Raw genomic sequence first — 16217 nt, 5'->3', positions numbered from 1 at the left:
AGGCCTGGCGGTAAGATAACGGCCATCCAGCGGTCCCAAATCAAACGGCCCCGCCACGTCCTCAGTTTCCTGGTGCGTCACTTCCGCCCCCACCTTGTCACCCGCCCGGCCACTGCAGCCGGAAGTTGAGGGAACCTGAGGAGGAAGGGGCGAGGCCAGATAAGGGCGTGGTCTGCGTGGGCGGGTCCGGAAGCTTTTGCCTTGACCAAGCCGCGTAGAAGGCGGTGGCGGCGAGTTAAGATTGGCTCCGGACGTAATGGCGGACTGGACCCGGGGTGAGCGCGAGAGCGCGGGGCCTTTGGAGATGGGGACGGGAACTGGGCGGGCAGCCCAGCCGCGCCGGGGAGGTCCCCACCCCCACCGCTCCCTTCGAGGTCATTCTGCGTGAGGTCGGGGTGGGCTGGAGTATGGGCCGGGCCCAGGCTAGATGGTCCCCCCAGGTCAGTCCCTAGTAGAGGCCGCGCGTGGTAGGAGGGTCCAAGCAGGCCGGTGCTGACCGGGGCCCTGGGCGCCCCCTTTCTCCTCTCGGAGCCGCTATTCTTGGAGTGGGATGTTGATGTCTGTCGCTCAGGGCAGTTGTGCCGATTGAAGGGATGAACGAGCGGGAAGTAGTGACAGGACCGTAGTTCCCTTCCCTTTGGGCTCTGTATACGTCAGTGATTCCTAGGACGGCGCCTTCCGCCCCATTTGATGGGCCGCATTGAGACTCGTTCTTTCATGCTTAGAGTCAGTGGCGATTTTGTACTCCACGCTGGCGGGGAGGCAGTTCTTAACCACCTGACGTGACAGGAACTTCTCGTCACAGGCTAGGTCTCTGCAAGCCCTGTTCTTTGGGTGTTGGCAGGAAGCCCTATGGGAGATGCAGACTGAGGACCGTCTGTGTCGACCTCAGCTCCCGTTTTGGGGAGTTGGGGAGCTTTCCTTAGTCATTATCTCTGTGGCAAAGGACCTTCCCAACGGCCTGTCCTGGTTACTTGTTACCTTTACAAGACCTAGTTCAGAGGTCATCTCTGCAGCCCCTGTGGGCTGCTCTTCCTAAGTCTTTCGGGGTCCTTAAAAGACTACTTTCTCTGAGGTTGAGTTCCATGTATGCAAATGTGACATCTGTGATGTTAAGTGTTGTATCTCACCAGCGTGCCAGGGCTTGGTCTAAGAGCTGGTACCATCAGCTTCAGAAAGTGCTGATTGGACTGAACCCAATGCGAGTGCCTGTCCCTTCCCAACACATGTATGCAGGGCATGTGTTCACAAACAGGTGCTTAAATGTCGGCCTTTATGCAGCCTGTCTCACATGTGCACGGTCTACACCTGGAACTTGAGTTAGGGCTGGACCTACTCAGGAGGCACAGGTGGGCCTGGTCCCCATAGATGTCTGACTCAGCCATATGCCATTGGAATGACAGGGGTTGTGCGGACTCCTCAGTGGTCATCCACAGTGGTCGGGTGGATACAACCCCTCAGCTGCTTCCTCTTAATCACAGCTCAGAGTACTGACGTGGTGGAAGAGATTCTGGACCAGGAAAACAAGAGGATGGCTGACAGCTTGGCCTCCAAGGTCACCAGGCTCAAATCGGTCAGTGGTGGTCTTCTTCTCTTACTTCTATCTGGTGCTCTTGGGGAGTGGGGAGGAAGGGATGGTGGAGAGCCTGGGGGAGGTGTTTCAGGCAGTTTTCTGTCCTCATTCAATTTGTGGGACCTGGACCTTTCTGACCTCTGCTGGTGACACCATGTCTGGCAGAGCTGTTAACAAGATCTGGTTAGTCTTGAGGGGAGGGTGAGTGCTGTATTATGTCTGCCCTAGCCCAATCCTGCTCTCTCTATGTCCTGACCAGCTGGCCCTGGACATCGATAGGGATGCGGAGGACCAAAACCGGTACCTGGATGGGATGGTAAGGGTCTGCAGTGTGTGCAAGTCTGCTAGCTCTGCCCCCACACTACCTGCTGTATCTCCTCTCCTTCAGTGTTGGCGCGGGTGGGTGGTCAAGGCCCCACTCCTGTGTGATCCTGCTGGGATTCCTCCTTCAGGACTCGGATTTCACCAGCATGACCAGCCTGCTTACAGGGAGCGTGAAGCGCTTCTCCACCATGGCAAGGTCTGGGCGAGACAACCGGAAGCTTCTGTGTGGTGTGGCTGTGGGCCTAATCGTGGCCTTCTTCATTCTCTCCTACCTTTTGTCAAGGGCAAGGACGTGAGCCATTGGGAACTGGCTTTTGCGGGTGCCAAGGGCAGCCCGGGTCTTCCCCACCTGGTGTTCTGGGCTCCAGAGGACTTACGTACAAGATACTCTTTTGAAATTACAATCTTGGGTTAGGAATCTTCTTCCTGTGTGGCGGGAGGCTGTGGCTGCCTCTTGATTGTTGAGCTCATGTTGGCTGGTCCCACATATAGAAAGGACCCTTTCCTTTGGGGAAACCAAGGCCCACCCCATCCCCAGGTGCTAGAGATATCAGCAGAGTTGGGGCTACAGTATGTCAGGAGGAGCTAGGATTGAGCAGCTATTGAATCTTGAACATAGTCACCTGTGGCCAGCAGCTCTTCTCCCACCTCTTGGAGTGTTGGCATCTCAAAGCCTCTCTGGCATGTTCTCATCTGAGTGAGGCCATGTCTGTGATCTGAGGTGTGTGGAGCTGACACAGGAAGGGACTATAACTGCAGACCCCAAGAGAACGCCATGTCTTCTGAGGTCCCTGGTCCTGGAGATGGCAGTTACTTCTGGCTGAGGTTACCAAGGACAGGTGTACCAATGTGGGCTAAGAGGTCCTGCTGTGAGTCCTGTGTGCTTGCCCTCCAGTCCTGCAGATCAAGCCAGAGCCCTGGGAGGGATGAGACTTGTGGATGAAGGCATGGACATAGTCTTGGCTTTAGCTATTGGGCCTGGATCCTTCTGGGTCATCTGGCTGTGCATCCAGGAGCAGAAACTTAGTTTCTCAGGTTTCAGTATCTACCTAGTACCAAAGATGGGTTTCCAGAAGAACAGACCTAGGAGTGGGCCAGCATTTCAGAATCAGCCAGAATGTTGTGGCGGGGTGGGGCTGGGGGGGAGGGCTTCTGTGGGTCCAGATAGCTTCCTGGGGAGGACCCAATAGGATGCCTGCTAGGAATTGTTGCCATACCGGTTATCAGTACCTCTTGCTCCTCTACCAGGCCTAGCCAGTCTCCCCGGCTGTGATGGAGCCCCATGTACCCTCTTTGTCTCCAGCTTCTGCAGACTGACCTCCCCACCCACCTCTTCCTGTGTCTTCACTGTCCACTGATCCCAGTTCATGTTCATGCAAACCAAACCACTGGGCTTGCAGGGCAGCAACTTATTTCCACCTCAAGGAGAGGTTCTAGCCCCCTTGCCTTGGCATAAAAACACCTTTAAAGAAGAAGCTGAGTGGCTCTGTACCCTTCTCTGCCCTGTTCCCATCTTCCACCTCCTGATCACTCCCTCTCAGCTATCTGCCTACCTATGTAAACACATTATATGTCTTGACCATGCAGAACTGCTTCTAAGCTCTGGGCTGACCACAGATGAGCCATAGCCTGGCACCTCTGCTTTGCAGTCCCACCTTGCTCTGACCTGTAGTTCTGGGCACCCTCAACCCTTCCACACGGCAGGACCAGCCTTCCTGTACATGCTTACCATAGCCTCTTTCCTCATTACCTGGCTTTCTGCCACACTGGATGAGCCCCTAAACTTCCTGGAGGAGGAGAATCCGCATGCTTTCTCCTCTTTCCAGTGCATGTGGGCATTGCACTCTTAAAAGGCTCTCCTGCCTCTAGGTCTCAGGCCCTAAACCCTCAGCCATGCTGGTCTGGCTTCAGACTTGCTTCCTCCTTGGATGTCCCTTTACATGTTATTCCCGGCACCCTGGTGTCTTTTGTGTCATGGTTTGGCTTAGCCTTTGGCTCATAAGGCCTGGTCCCCTCAACACCAAGCTTAGTGGTAGCTGCCTCCATCTTGTCCTTATGTGGTCACTGTAGATTGCACCTCCACACCCCAGTACCATGTTCTTCTTCTGGGCCATGCATGGCTGACCTATACTTCCTGAAAAGCTGACTTGTGGGAACCAAAAGAGGCCCCCAGACTCCTTTTGCTGTATCAGCACCCACTCGCCTTGCTGATGCAGACTCAGTGTTTAGACTGCTGCTGGGAGCACCTTTGCTGCAAAAGTGCTTTCCCATCTGGGAGATGTTCCGTTACCCCCTCTGTCTCCACAGTTGTTTACAGCCCTCCCAGGTACGTTGGGGTCTGAGTTGTGGGTCCTTACTAGTTTGCTTTTCTATTCTTCCTCTCATTGTGTCAGATCTAACCCTATGGACAAGTGGGGTTTGCTGACTTGACTTCTGACACCAATAAAGCACAAAGGGACCTTGGGAGCCCAGTGGAAGGACTGGAGTTGCTCGCTCTGCTAGGTGAGGACAGACTTGCATAATTCAAGGACAAGACATATTAACAGTAAAAAGCGAAATAAACACATCTTCATGAAGAAGTAACTCATGGTCTTTGTCTTCATTTCCTTGAGATTTGAAGGAGTTTTGTCTGGAGCCGCTGGCTGTGAGATCTGGTGCTATAAACCCTCCCCTTTCCCATCTTCACCCTTTGGGGACTCCTGCATCCCTCCTCATTCACCCTCCCAGGGCTGCCTTGGGGAGGGAGCAACAGACCCACCACTTCTTGGCCCTTCTCTGCCCAGGTGCCTGAGGCTCACGTGGGGATGATGAAAGCATTACTGTGTAAGGATTAAATTAGTAAACACAAAGTGCTTAGAATATGCAGCCTGGCATGGTCACAGCCCAGTCAGAGTCAGCAGGTGATAGTCCTGCAATATGTCTAACGGCCATTCGCCCTGAAGTGACCTCCCTCAAGGCTGAGGTGAAATCCACAGTCCACTCCTTAAGGCCTGGCCTTAGACTGCTGGGCAGCCTCTAGAAGGCCCTGCCTTTATACCATTTTTCCTGCCCACATTTTCCTGTACCCCCTCGGTCATCTGTTGGTGTGTAGCAGATCACCCTAAAACTTATTTAAAAGAGCAATAATTGACAGAATTTGAGGCAGGGCACAGCAGGGGTGGCTGTCTTTGCTCCATGATGCTGCAGCCACACTTGGGATAAGGGTGCTGCAGCTGCCACCACCTGAAGGCTCACTCAGGTCAGTGCTGGTGTGAGCAGAGGGAATAGCTGGGCCGACTGCCCTGGTACTGCACGTGGCCTCACCAGTCGTGGCTTTCCCATGATTTGGTGGCTGGTGCCAGCTGCAAATACAGATGTGGGGGTATTTAGGAAGAAACTATTTCCGTTGTGTGCTGGGAGCCATAAGTCAGGTGGCACTGCTTCTGCCATACCCCTTTATTCAGCACAGTCACAGGCTCCAGTCCCAACCCGGGAGGGTCACAGACCCCATTTCTCAGAGGGCAGTGGTGAGCACAAGTGTGGCTGTTGTTGAGGCTCAAGGCAGAAAGCGTTAAGAGGACAGGTGAGGGGCAGGGTGTGGGAGGCTTCCAGGCCCTCCCATCTCTCCCTGCATAGAGCCTAGGCCCTAGAAGCTGGGATGGGACCCCATGTGGGCTGGTGCTGACAGCCTGTGGGGGACCTTTCTGGAAAAGACCTTTCCCCCAAGACAAACCCTTGCTAAGAGAATCCATGATTTATTAAACAATCTGGGCATAACAGGAAACAAGATTAGCAAATGGGAAAGTAGTATAGGAAAAATAACTTCACAATGTGCGGACAAGCATGCTCTGTCCCACAAGGGTAGGCTGGCTATAGCCCAGCTGGTGGAGACAGCCTCACCCTGTCAGCCAGTGAATCTCCTGGTGGGAACTTGATTCTTAGAGGCAGGGCTGGTGGCTGCAGTGGAGGCTGGGCTATTCCACATCAACAACCAACGGTGTCATGTAGTCAGAATGTTTGATGCCAAAGGTGACGATGGGGGCGCAGGGCTTAGTCAGGGTCACCTGGGAGAGGAGAAGCTGTGAGTGGGACTGGCACCCTGTTCCCACGCTGCATGCTCTTTACCCCAGCTGGGGCCAGGCTGCTGCCATTCTAAGCTTAGGGCTCAGGCTATGTTTCAGGATGTGGATGCAGAGCGTGCAGGGCAGTGCCTGTGGCCCCATGTCCCTGAAGGAACTAATGTTGGGGCTAATGCTGGAGATGGACAGGGTCCGGAGGGTTCAGGCCCTTCCCCTCCCCCTCTCCCAGCTGTGCACGCTCTGGCTGTGTCTGCACCTCACCCTCCCAGGGCTGCGAGGGCTGTAACCCCTCCTATGCAATGTCCCCACTTCAGCCCTTCTGGGCTGTGTCCCCTTCCCTGCTGTGTCCCTACCTCATTCCCCCAGGCTGTGTACCCTCCGCCACGAGGCTGTATCCCCACACTCTGAAGGTTATACCCCGCCTCCTGACCCACTGCCTTTGGGCCATGCCACCCACTGTGCAATTCCCTGTACCCCACCAGGCTATGTCCCCTCCACTCCAGGCTGTGCTCTCCCTGCACCTTCTCAGGGCTGTGGGCTCCGGGTCCTGGCTTGAGGGTCTTGTCCCCTGGGGGCGCCACCCGGGCAGCCATAGTGTACTGTGGAGCCTTGAACTTGGTCACCTGCACATCAGTCTGATGGTAGGCTGCTGGACCTGGGGTCTGGGAGGCAAAGGAGGTTCAGACAGGATCAGTCTGTTAGGGCCCATGGGCCCAGAGGGCAGGAGAACAGCCATGGACAGCGCCTGTGCATCAGTGTCCTCTCTGTCTTCTGTCATGCCATAGGAACCACACCACACACCTCTTCTAAGTGTGTCTTCAGCCTCACTCTGGCAGTGACATCCCTCCTGTGAGTGTGTAAGTGTGTCAGAGGCCCCTTTCCTGTGGGATGCTGTCCTGTTGGACTTGAGGACAGTGGCCTGGGGCTGGTGAGGACAACAGGTCTCAGGCCCATCAGTTCCCCCAGACATGTGCCCAGGCCAGACCTTTGCACTGGCTGTTTCCAAAGCTGAACCTTCCTCCCGAAATGGCTGAAGGCTTATCTTTCTCCCCTTTTTCCTTCCTGCCATGCTGCCCTAAGACTACCTCTCATTCTCCAGACAGCACTTCATAAAACCCTTCTCTCCTTGTCCTTAGCACTACCCCTATCTTTTGGGTTGTGGCTTGGGCCTCTTCTTTCTGGTCTACTGCCACACCTCCCACCGGTGCAGTGTCACCCAGCATGGGGCATCCCCAGATGCAGGGCTGGAAGGCCAAGGGGAGTCAGCAGAGCAGGGCCAAGTGGTGGTCCTGGGTTCTGGGGGTGAGGAGTCTGATGTGGGGGGAAGTGCTCTGTCTTTGGCTGGTGTGGCTCTTGCCTTGTGTAGGTCATCGCTGAAGCTGCCCAGCTTGCTGCGGCCCTTGATGGAGAAAGACGGCTGGGAGACCTTACCGACAGTGTGGGGCCCCATCACGACCGGCAGCATGTAAGCAGCAGGGCCTGTGGGGTGGACACAGAACCTCAGGCCAGAGTGAGCCATCAGGTTCCTTCTCCGGGGTTCTCCATCATGCTGCCCTGTCTCACCCACCCCATCTGGAATACCCAAGTCCAGTCAGCTAGAGACTGTCCAGGCTGCCACAAACCTGGGGTGCTGTCCACTCTGAAGGTCTTGGTCCGGGCAGAGATCGAGTGGCTGGGCGCAGAGTCGAACACATGCTTGGTAGATTTCTCGGGAAAGTAGTCACCTAGGGGCATGAGTGGGGTGGGGGTGGTGCTGGGTCAATGAAGATACCTGGCTCTGTCTAGCAATTCAAGGAAGACTCCTCAATCAATATTCCAGGCATGGAGCCTCTGTGGGCCAGATGGTGACTGGGCCTGGTTGGGGATGTCTAGGAGGAAACATTGACAGTGGGGCAGGGGGAAAAGGTTTCTGAGCAGGGAGAATAGGGTCTGACGTGGGTCTGGCTCCTGGACTCCGGAGGAAAAATGTCCAGGTTGGAGCTGAACTCTTGGATCTCAGAGGCTTTCTGCCCAGCCTGATGGTGCTGCCTCAAAAATAGATGGGATAGGAGGGGTGAGGATGGCTGAGCTCTCACACCCTGGCCTGCCTCACCTGCAGGAGATTAGGGGAGTACAGCTGCCACCCCACAGGGAGGGGCAGGGCTGAGGGAAGTTAGGGCCTTTGTTCTGAGTAGGGAGCCTGAGGCAGGGTCACTCACCTGGGCCAGGGGTCAGCATGGTCTTAGTGTGGTAGCGCCCCAGGATGGAGAAGGCAGGGCTGAGGTCCTTGCCTGTCCTTAGGACCTTGGGGTTCACACTGTAGCGGGGCCCTGGGGAGCAGTTCTCTGCCAGGAGCATGGGGGCCCCTCGGAAGCTGTAGGCAGGTGCTCGCAGCTTGGTGGGCGTGTGCTTCGTGAAGCCTGTGGGCCCAGTGGACTCTGAGCAACCTGGACCTAACCTGCCTCCTACCTGTGGGCGTTAGGGAATGTGCCCCAGGCGCCCCAGCTCCTGCAGGCTTCCCCAGGCCCATGACTCCCTGGCGCTCCCCATCCCTACCTCAGGCCCAGCTCCTGACCTCCCAGGCCCTCAGCTCTTACCCGTTGTGGGTGGAATCAGGTACTTGGGTCCGGGGCTGCTGTAGAGGGCCATGATGGGTCCCCGGGGGCGATGAGGCCTCCAGGCGCCCACCCATGTCTCCTCTCCCATGGCTGGCTCTGTCCATAGATGAGAAGGTGACCAGTTACTGGGAGGCCTCTGTCGTGTTTCATACTGGCTCCCCTGTCCCCACCCTGCTGCCTCCAACACTGACAGCAGACCCACAGCAGTGTTCTTTGTGGGACTCTACCATGCACACCCAGAGGGGCTCTCCGCTCTGGGCCCAGACTGACACCCCTTGTGGTTCTAAGGGGGGCCAGGGCAGGTTCCTCCTACAATAGAGGACCCTGGCAAGGAGCAGGTAGGCCAAGGTGTGGAACTTCTCGATTGAGGCTGTGCTCTGGAGCAGGGAGGGCCTTTACCTCTTTGGTGCAGGAGTGGCGCTCAGAGCAGCCCGCGGACCCAGCCTCCTCTGGGACAGTCTGTCCCCTGGGCCTCTGTGCCAGGGAGTTGCCGCAAAAGTAACATGGAGAGAAAGGGCTCCCTCCCTCCCTGGGGGCTTCAAGAATTGGGGAAGGGTCCCCACCCCTGAGCTCTAGAATGTGGCTTTGTGGGATGACAGGTTCTAAGATTAGTCTGTGTGATGAAGACAATGGTCTCTGCCCAGGAACCCCCACCTGGTCCCCCTCACCAGGTCCCACCAGGTCCCCTTTACCAGGATCTCTTCACCAGGAACCCCTCACAGGGACCACCCTCACAGGGACCCCCCACCACCAAGCTGGGGTGGGACAGAAGTGGAAAGGGGAGGAACAGGATAGTGAGGTCACAAGGCCTAGAGTGGGGAGTGGCCAAGGAGTGAAGGTGGTGATTCCACTCAGCTCTGCCCTGAGTAGGGACCAATAGCTAGGGAAACTGAAGGAAGGTCCCAGTTGTGGGGCATCCTGAGACCCAGAGTTGGAGTCAGGGTCTGGGCTGGTTGTGGGCAGGAGTTAGCATGGGAGGTGCCACCCCACCCCCACCCCCACGCACCTTTCTTAGACTGCTCGCCTGCTGGCCCAGCCCACCCTGGGACCCTGGGTGTCCTGGATATGTGCACTTTCTTCTCCACCCTATCAGGGGTCCTCTTGGGGCTCAGGCTCTTCCAGACAGACTCTTTCCTTGAGTGACTTTGGGAAGAGAGGTTGTTCTCAAATCTTCCCTGGACTTGGTTGTTGGTGGCCTGCATCTCTGGGCACAGCTACTATCTTGGAACACCTGCTCCCAGATGCCACGCTCCCCACCTGGCCCTGGGGAAGATGGGGCAGGGTGCTGTATGTCCCTCCCAGCCCACACATTTCCACTTTCCAGGGCTCTGTGCCCCTCCTGCCTCCCACACTGCCTCTGCAGACTCTCTCCCTCTGGATGCCTCCCATGTCTGTGTGGTTCCTGTGCTCTGTGGCTTCTGCTAGATTTCCACTGTGAGTCTTGCCCACTGTTTGCTGGCTCCTCTGTGGATCCCAGGTGTGCCCCCACCCTCACTGGTGGTGCTCACATGCATGCTCCATGAGTGGGACCTGTTGTGGAAGACTGTATATGAGAGTCTGAAGGTTTGGTCATGTCCTTGAGTGTGTTCTTGATGTGACCTTTTCATGTGTCAGTGGGCAAAAGACAGGAGCCAGACCCTGATCTGCAGAAGGCTTTATTGATTAGACAATTTGAGGGTAAATTTACACATGGGAGTAGTAATGGGGCAGTGTGTTCGTGGCTTCTGTGTGGATGGTCCTGTGGCTGCTTGGAGCCACATCTGGGGTCCACTTAGGCACCATCCTCATTGCCCAGAACTTGCACCTGGAAGGCAGACGTGTGGGGCAGGAGAGCCATCAGGCAGACGGTCCTGGGCCAGCCTCTGGGGTCCACTATGAGCATGCATGTGTCGTGTGTCTGTGAGTGCATGCCTGAAGTGTGCACTGCACGTCTGCACCTGTGTGTCCGTATCTGTGTGTGTTCATCTGTGCAAGGGGGTATCCACAGGTGGAGGGGAAGCAGGCCCGTGGAGTCTGGGACTGTTCTGTGGGTGGGAGGTCTGGAGCGTCCACCTCAGTGGTTGAGGCAGATCAGGCATTTGTAAGTGGTAGGCTGGGAGCCACACATAGGGTGGGTCTCAGCAGGGCCACAAGTCCTTGGGGAATGGGACCCCCCCAGCCCCTGTACCAGCAGCTTGACCAGCTCCTCCTTGTGCATGGACTGCAGGTTGTCTATGCAGGACTTGAGTTCCGCCAGTGCTGCTTTGGCATCCTCGTTGACATCATACTTGCCCAGGGGCCCCTCATAGAGTTCCTCTGGAGTCCCCACCAGCAGCGTTTGCAGGAATTCCATGAAAAACTCATCGTTGTCCCCCCCTGTGGCCAGCCCTGTGTCATGAGCGAGATTATGCCAGGCCAGAGCCCTAGCCTCTGTGGTCTCCCTGTCAACACTCACCTCTCCTCCTCCAGATCTTCCCCCACCACACCCCAGTCTCCCACCTGAGATTCCACCCCCTCCACGATCTCAGCTGCCCCATCTCCAGTCAGGCTCCCTTGGATCCCTGGGGAAGGTGAGTCAAGCCCCTGATGTGAGGCTGTTCTGACCTGGGGCTTAAAGGGCTGGGGTCAGGTGGGCTGGGTGGGGACCTGGGGCTGGGCTTGCCTGGGGTGGGAGCCAAGGCCAGCAGGGTCCCTTCCCACTTCTGTGATGGGTGAGCAGAGTGCCCACTGCAGGGGCCTGATGCCAGGATTTTAGTTTCCCACATAACCCAAGCCCCTACTGGAGCATGCTAGAAGCATAGTGTCTGCCACCTGCCCAGTGGCACAGACTCACCACAGACACAGAGCACGGTGAGGGCTGCCAGCAGGAGGGTGCTGTAGCCCTTCATGGCTGACAATCTCAGGAGCTGCCTCTGGCTGGGTTCTCGGGGTTTTATGCTCTGCAGTTGGCACCTTGCCTGGTGGGCAGGTCCTGGACCTGGCAGCCAGCTCAGGTGAGGCGTGTCCTCAACCCTAGACCCGCCCCCATCCCCAGTGGGTGACAAGCAGCAGCAGCAGCAGCAGCAGCAGCTTGGGAATGGCTGTGTAGGGTTATTGGCAAGTGGTTTTGAGGTGCCCAGGAGTGAAGACAGTGTGAGTGGCTACAGGAAGGGAGGCCACACAAACTGGCCAGTGAGGGGGTAGCAGCTGGCCATCAAGGGCTCTGGTCATTCTTGGCCTTGAGTCTGAGGGTGGTGAGTTCTGAGATTTTGGGCCAGGCCTTTCTTTTGGGCTGGGACCCTTCCCTGCTTAACTACATGGCCTGGGTCTATGTCTGGGGTTCTGTGGGGTGGGGACTGGGGCCTCCTTACTGCTTAGATGGGAGTGGCAGACAGGAATGGTCATGAGCTGCCCTTGTGGATAGAGCAGGGAGTGTTTCCTGGGTGCTGTGCATCAGGGACTGAGAGGCAGACCCGGAGCCACAGGAGTCCTGAGTTGGAGGCAGGGTCCAGTGGAGGGAAGATGGCCTTAGAGGACCTGAGGTGGGTGAAACTGGGCTGCCCCTGAGGCCTGGTCATTTCCTGTGAGGCAGGAAATGAGGAAGGGGCTCCAATCTCTGTGGCCAGACCAACCAGGGGAGGGCTAAGACCGTGAGTGAGATAGTCAGGGGTAGGTGGGGACTCTCGAGGCCCCCAAACCAAAGAGAACCATTGCTGGGTATTGGAGTCATGCCTGCCCGCTGTAGCTAGCCCCTCTGCCTGTCCCCTGCTGCCACCTGCTGGCTGAGGGTTCTGTGCTCATCTGCCTGTCTCTGACTTTTCTGTTCCAGCAGAGGGTCCACATTCAGCATCGATTTTCACCCCTCATGACGCAGTCTGATCGAACCCCGTCCTGCCACATCCTTGTCCAGGCTGGTGACCATGGGTACACTTGTCACCCAAACCTGAGCATCATCTCCTGCCCCGAGGCAGACCTCAGACCCTTGCTCCACGCCACCCCCAAGGGTCACCAACACCAGAGGTTCTTGCACACTTAGTTCCCTCTTTATAATGAATCTTCTGTGACCCCCTTCATTAATATGAAGTTAAATCCACAGATGGTATTACCTAATTATAAAAATAACTTCAAAAATACAGGAAATACATGTGATGAAGTAATCTGCAACAAAACCATACTTGGCAGTTCAGGGCAAGGCTCGATGTACTCAGGCAGTCTCTGACCTCCCCCTCCTTGAAGACTATCTTGAGTACTATCCTGGGCTTTGCCTTGTCCGAGAGCAACTGAAGAGGGGTTCCTGGTGACAGGGCCTGGCAGCTGCAGTTCAGAAACTTCCAGAGGGTTCCAATGTATGGAAGTGGCTCTGATGGAGACCATCTTGCCCAGAATTTAGCCCTCCCTCCATGTTTCCTCCACTGAGATTGAGGTCTTCTCACCTATCCCCTTGGAAGCACTTACTACCTGTTGCCTCTGGAGCCCTTCCTGGGCACTGTCAGCTACAGAGTCTCCATCAATCCACGGATTTGAGTATCTCAGTTCTGTCTCGCTCTGCTTACCACAGTGTCACTCATGGTGAATTCATTTCTCACACAGCCCACCCACCTCATGCCCCGCATCTTCACTTCCTGGTCCTCCCATCTCCTGTGATCTTGCCTCCACTGCTTCAGCTAGCCACTTCAAGGTTGTTCTTTAGTTGTTGACAACACCAACAACTGCCCTCCTATTTCAAGGACTCCTCCCTCTGAGCATCTCAGTGCCCAAGTCCAGCAGTTATTCAGGGAGCACCAAGCCTGAGCAGCCTTCATTGTTTCTTACCCATTCACACCCATCCCAGCTTGCACTTATAGGCTTATTGTCACAACACCCTAGCTTGTACTTTCAGGCTTAACCTCTTGCCCCCTCCTCCCACTTCCCCTGACAAAACCCCAACATCAGATAAATCCACCTCGGCCTACTGGGCAGAATGCATCTGGGAAACTGTATGGACAGACCTCACTTCTTGACCATTGCCTAGGTCCTTAGGTGCTTCTGTGACTTCTTCCAGAAGTAGGATGTTCTCATATCTGTGGAGATGGCTACTTCTCACACTACCCCTGCCATCTTACTCTCTGTGCCTTTGCTCTTATGTCACTGAGAAATGGAAGTAACCAGAAGAAAACCTACATACTCATCACCAAGTCTGCCAGCTTTGCCTTTATTTTTTGGGCTTCTACTTTGTGTTTCCTCATGTTATAAGGGATGAACTGCATGTCTCCATGCATATCCTCTTGTCACAATGAGTTCTTTGTCTCATCCTTCTGCAATACCAACTTTCCATCTCTACTGGATCATTCTTATCAGCATATACTTAATGCTATAACACCACCCAACTTCAAGCAAAACAGACCACCCTCCCTCAATGCAGGTACTAACATCTCCTTTGGCTCTTCTGTGCCCACCTTTGGTGTTGACTTGCCCCCAGCAACACTGGGGCCTTCTGTTTTCAGGTTGGATTTGGCAAATAGAAAGTACAGAAAGAGGTCAGAGGGAGGGAAAAATGGATTCACTAAATTTCTTTTTTTTTTAATTTTTAAAAAATTTTTAATTTCAGCTTGCTTCATTCTTCTTCATTTGAAGTTCTTTTTTGTTTCTTTTCTTCTTCTTTTTTTTTTCTGTTCTTCCTTTGGTGATTCTCTTTCCTTTTGCCTCCCCAGTAGCTGGGATTACAGACGCCTGCTACAACGTCTGGCTGTTTTTGATGTTAGTAGAGACAGGGTTTCACTCTGGCTCACTCCTGCTCATACTGGTCTTGAACCTCCGAGCTCAGGCAATCCACCTGCCTCAGCCTCCCACAGCACTGGGACTACAGGCGTGAGCCACCATGCCCGGCCAGATTCATTAAATTTCTATGCATGGATATTCTGCATGCATAAAAATGTGAATCGTCACAGTTACATGTGGTTCAGAGCTAGGTAGAGGTAAAAAATAGATTTCTTCTTTCACATCACCACTATTTTAAATTATATATATGCTGAAAGAATTGCCATGTTACTAACAACTATGCATTCATCAAGTTGCAATGAAAAATATATTATTCTCCTATTTCATTAGCCAGTTCCTTGCTATACTGAACGGTATTGTCTTTGGAAAGTGGTGTCTAAGCTTCTTTTCCTTCCTTCCTTCCTTCCTTCCTTCCTTCCTTCCTTCCTTCCTTCCTTCCTTCCTTCCTTCCTTTCATTCTCTTTTCTTTTTTTAGATAGGGTCTTGCTCTTTCACCCAGGATAGAGTGCATTGGCATACCACAAATTCTGGGGCTGAGGCAGTACTCTTGCCTCAGGCTCCCATGTAGCTGGGATGACAAGCGTCTGCCAAGATAATCTGGCTAATTTTTATATTTTTAGCAGAGAGGGGGTCTGGCTCTTGCTCAGGCTGATCTTGAACTGCTAAGCTCAAGTAATCCTCCCTCCTTGGCCTCCTAGAGTGCTGGGATTGCAGGTGTGAGCCACAACTCCTGGTCCTGAGCTACTTACTATGTCATAGATTTACCCAATATTTTCAACCAGTGACTTTGATGCTTCAAGGCATTGATGCAGTTTTCCACAAATATCCTAGTGATTGTATGTTGTTGTTTGGTCTTAGCAAGCCAAAACACTACTTTATAAAAAGCCTGCAAAGCAGTAATGTGTATATGTGAAATATTGAAAATCTGTATCTGTCAGCTTTTTAACTTGATACTCTTTCTTTCAAAGAATTCATTTTATGTATAGCCTGGCAGACACTAGACGGACCAGAAAGAAGCTGCATTCCCAAATGTCATTATTTGACCTGTCTGGTGGCTGGAAGACCCCATAAACAAGGCTGTTTGTATTTGGAATGACTCAGGACCAGAATGGAAAATTTCCTATCTGTGTGAGCAGACAATACATTCATTGAAAACAATTACAGGTAAGTGTTTTTTAACTTGTGGCTGCCTGAAGTGGTAGATAACAGTTGGGAAAAACAATAGATTAAATAAAAACTTTGATGAGGTGTCCGTAGAGGTTTTCAAAAGCTCCAACCTATTTCTGTTTATCTAGGAGGTTACACACATGCCCAGGAAAGACCTGAGAAGGCCCTAGGCTCTCACTTCTAGCTTCACCAGGAGGATTAAGGCCAAGTGTTGAAGACATGTCCCCAAAATTCAGAGTGCTTGAGGAAATATTGGGACATTTATTGATTCCAAGTATTTAAGGAAGTATCTATACAATTATTAGCTAACCAAATAGAAAATTCAGTAGCCACACATGACAGCATGGATTTCACAGAATGACTTCAGAAAAGTGATGAAACAATAAGCACATCAATGACAACTAACAGCAGCAACAAAAAACCCAAGGATGGGGGGACAATGCCTAGAGTTGCCACAAAGTGCCCACTTTTCAACAAAAAAATTATGATACATGGAAACAAATGATAAAGCATGGCTCATAAATAAGGAAAAATAAAGTTTCTTAAAGAATTCCAGATATTGGACAAAGGCTTTGAATAAACTATTTAAAATACACTCAAGGAATTAAAGGAAACAATGGGAATAAAGTATGACCAAGAAGAAAATACCAATAATGAGACAGATGTTATAAAAAGGAACTAAATAGAAATTTTGAAATTGAAAATTGTAATAACGGAAGTGAAAATCAACTAGAGAGGTCCAAGATAGAATTTGAGCAAGTGCCAGAAAGGTTCAATGGACTA

At 53.4% G+C, this 16217-nt stretch overlaps 3 protein-coding genes across 5 annotated transcripts; 1 reads left to right on the top strand and 2 right to left on the bottom strand.

Annotated features, from left to right (window-relative positions):
* The first annotated feature begins 38 nt into the window (after positions 1-38).
* Positions 39-2301, top strand: BET1L (Bet1 golgi vesicular membrane trafficking protein like). Of its 3 annotated transcripts, none has more exons than XM_053562135.1 (4): positions 39-304; positions 1482-1573; positions 1802-1889; positions 2026-2301. In XM_053562135.1, exons 1-4 carry the CDS (start codon positions 257-259, stop codon positions 2191-2193), a joined length of 396 nt encoding a protein of 131 aa, XP_053418110.1. In that variant the 5' UTR covers positions 39-256; the 3' UTR covers positions 2194-2301. The 3 variants fall into 3 exon arrangements, with proteins under 3 accessions (XP_053418110.1, XP_053418109.1, XP_053418111.1); XM_053562134.1 differs by having other exon boundaries at positions 48-275; positions 1404-1573; positions 1833-1889; XM_053562136.1 differs by having other exon boundaries at positions 57-275; positions 1833-1889.
* Positions 2302-5850: 3549 nt separating this feature from the next.
* Positions 5851-8640, bottom strand: ODF3 (outer dense fiber of sperm tails 3). The gene is made up of 6 exons (XM_053561964.1): positions 8532-8640; positions 8154-8354; positions 7578-7679; positions 7313-7434; positions 6477-6617; positions 5851-5940 (listed from the first exon to the last, which is right to left on the bottom strand). The coding sequence occupies exons 1-6, from the start codon at positions 8638-8640 to the stop codon at positions 5851-5853; spliced, it is 765 nt and encodes a 254-aa protein (XP_053417939.1).
* A 1572-nt stretch (positions 8641-10212) lies between these two features.
* SCGB1C1 (secretoglobin family 1C member 1) lies at positions 10213-11433 on the bottom strand. Its single transcript, XM_053562145.1, has 3 exons — positions 11365-11433; positions 10720-10919; positions 10213-10356 (listed from the first exon to the last, which is right to left on the bottom strand). Exons 1-3 carry the CDS (start codon positions 11417-11419, stop codon positions 10324-10326), a joined length of 288 nt encoding a protein of 95 aa, XP_053418120.1. The 5' UTR covers positions 11420-11433; the 3' UTR covers positions 10213-10323.
* Positions 11434-16217: the final 4784 nt, after the last annotated feature.

This window comes from Nycticebus coucang, chromosome 14 (genome assembly GCF_027406575.1).
Source record: "Nycticebus coucang isolate mNycCou1 chromosome 14, mNycCou1.pri, whole genome shotgun sequence".
In the NCBI taxonomy this organism is placed as follows: Eukaryota; Metazoa; Chordata; class Mammalia; order Primates; family Lorisidae; genus Nycticebus; species Nycticebus coucang.
The sequence above is the reverse complement of the archived record's forward strand: the minus strand, read 5'-3'. Positions and strand labels throughout refer to the sequence as shown.

What these genes read in the sequence shown, in the direction of transcription:
- SCGB1C1 (XM_053562145.1), bottom strand. Translation starts at nt 11,419, where the DNA reads ATGAAGGGCTACAGCACCCTCCTGCTGGCAGCCCTCACCGTGCTCTGT. An exon ending in CACCGTGCTCTGTGTCTGTG is followed by an intron (nt 10,920 to 11,364) that starts GTGAGTCTGTGC and finishes CTCATGACACAG; the next exon opens with GGCTGGCCACAGGGGGGGAC. An exon ending in AGGAGCTGGTCAAGCTGCTG is followed by an intron (nt 10,357 to 10,719) that starts GTACAGGGGCTG and finishes TCTGCCTTCCAG; the next exon opens with GTGCAAGTTCTGGGCAATGA.
- ODF3 (XM_053561964.1), bottom strand. Translation starts at nt 8,640, where the DNA reads ATGGGAGAGGAGACATGGGTGGGCGCCTGGAGGCCTCATCGCCCCCGG. An exon ending in CCTGATTCCACCCACAACGG is followed by an intron (nt 8,355 to 8,531) that starts GTAAGAGCTGAG and finishes CTGGGCCCACAG; the next exon opens with GCTTCACGAAGCACACGCCC. An exon ending in GAGCCCACAGCCCTGAGAAG is followed by an intron (nt 5,941 to 6,476) that starts GTGCAGGGAGAG and finishes CTCCTCTCCCAG; the next exon opens with GTGACCCTGACTAAGCCCTG.
- BET1L (XM_053562134.1), top strand. An exon ending in AGGTCACCAGGCTCAAATCG is followed by an intron (nt 1,574 to 1,832) that starts GTCAGTGGTGGT and finishes TGTCCTGACCAG; the next exon opens with CTGGCCCTGGACATCGATAG. An exon ending in ACCGGTACCTGGATGGGATG is followed by an intron (nt 1,890 to 2,025) that starts GTAAGGGTCTGC and finishes TTCCTCCTTCAG; the next exon opens with GACTCGGATTTCACCAGCAT.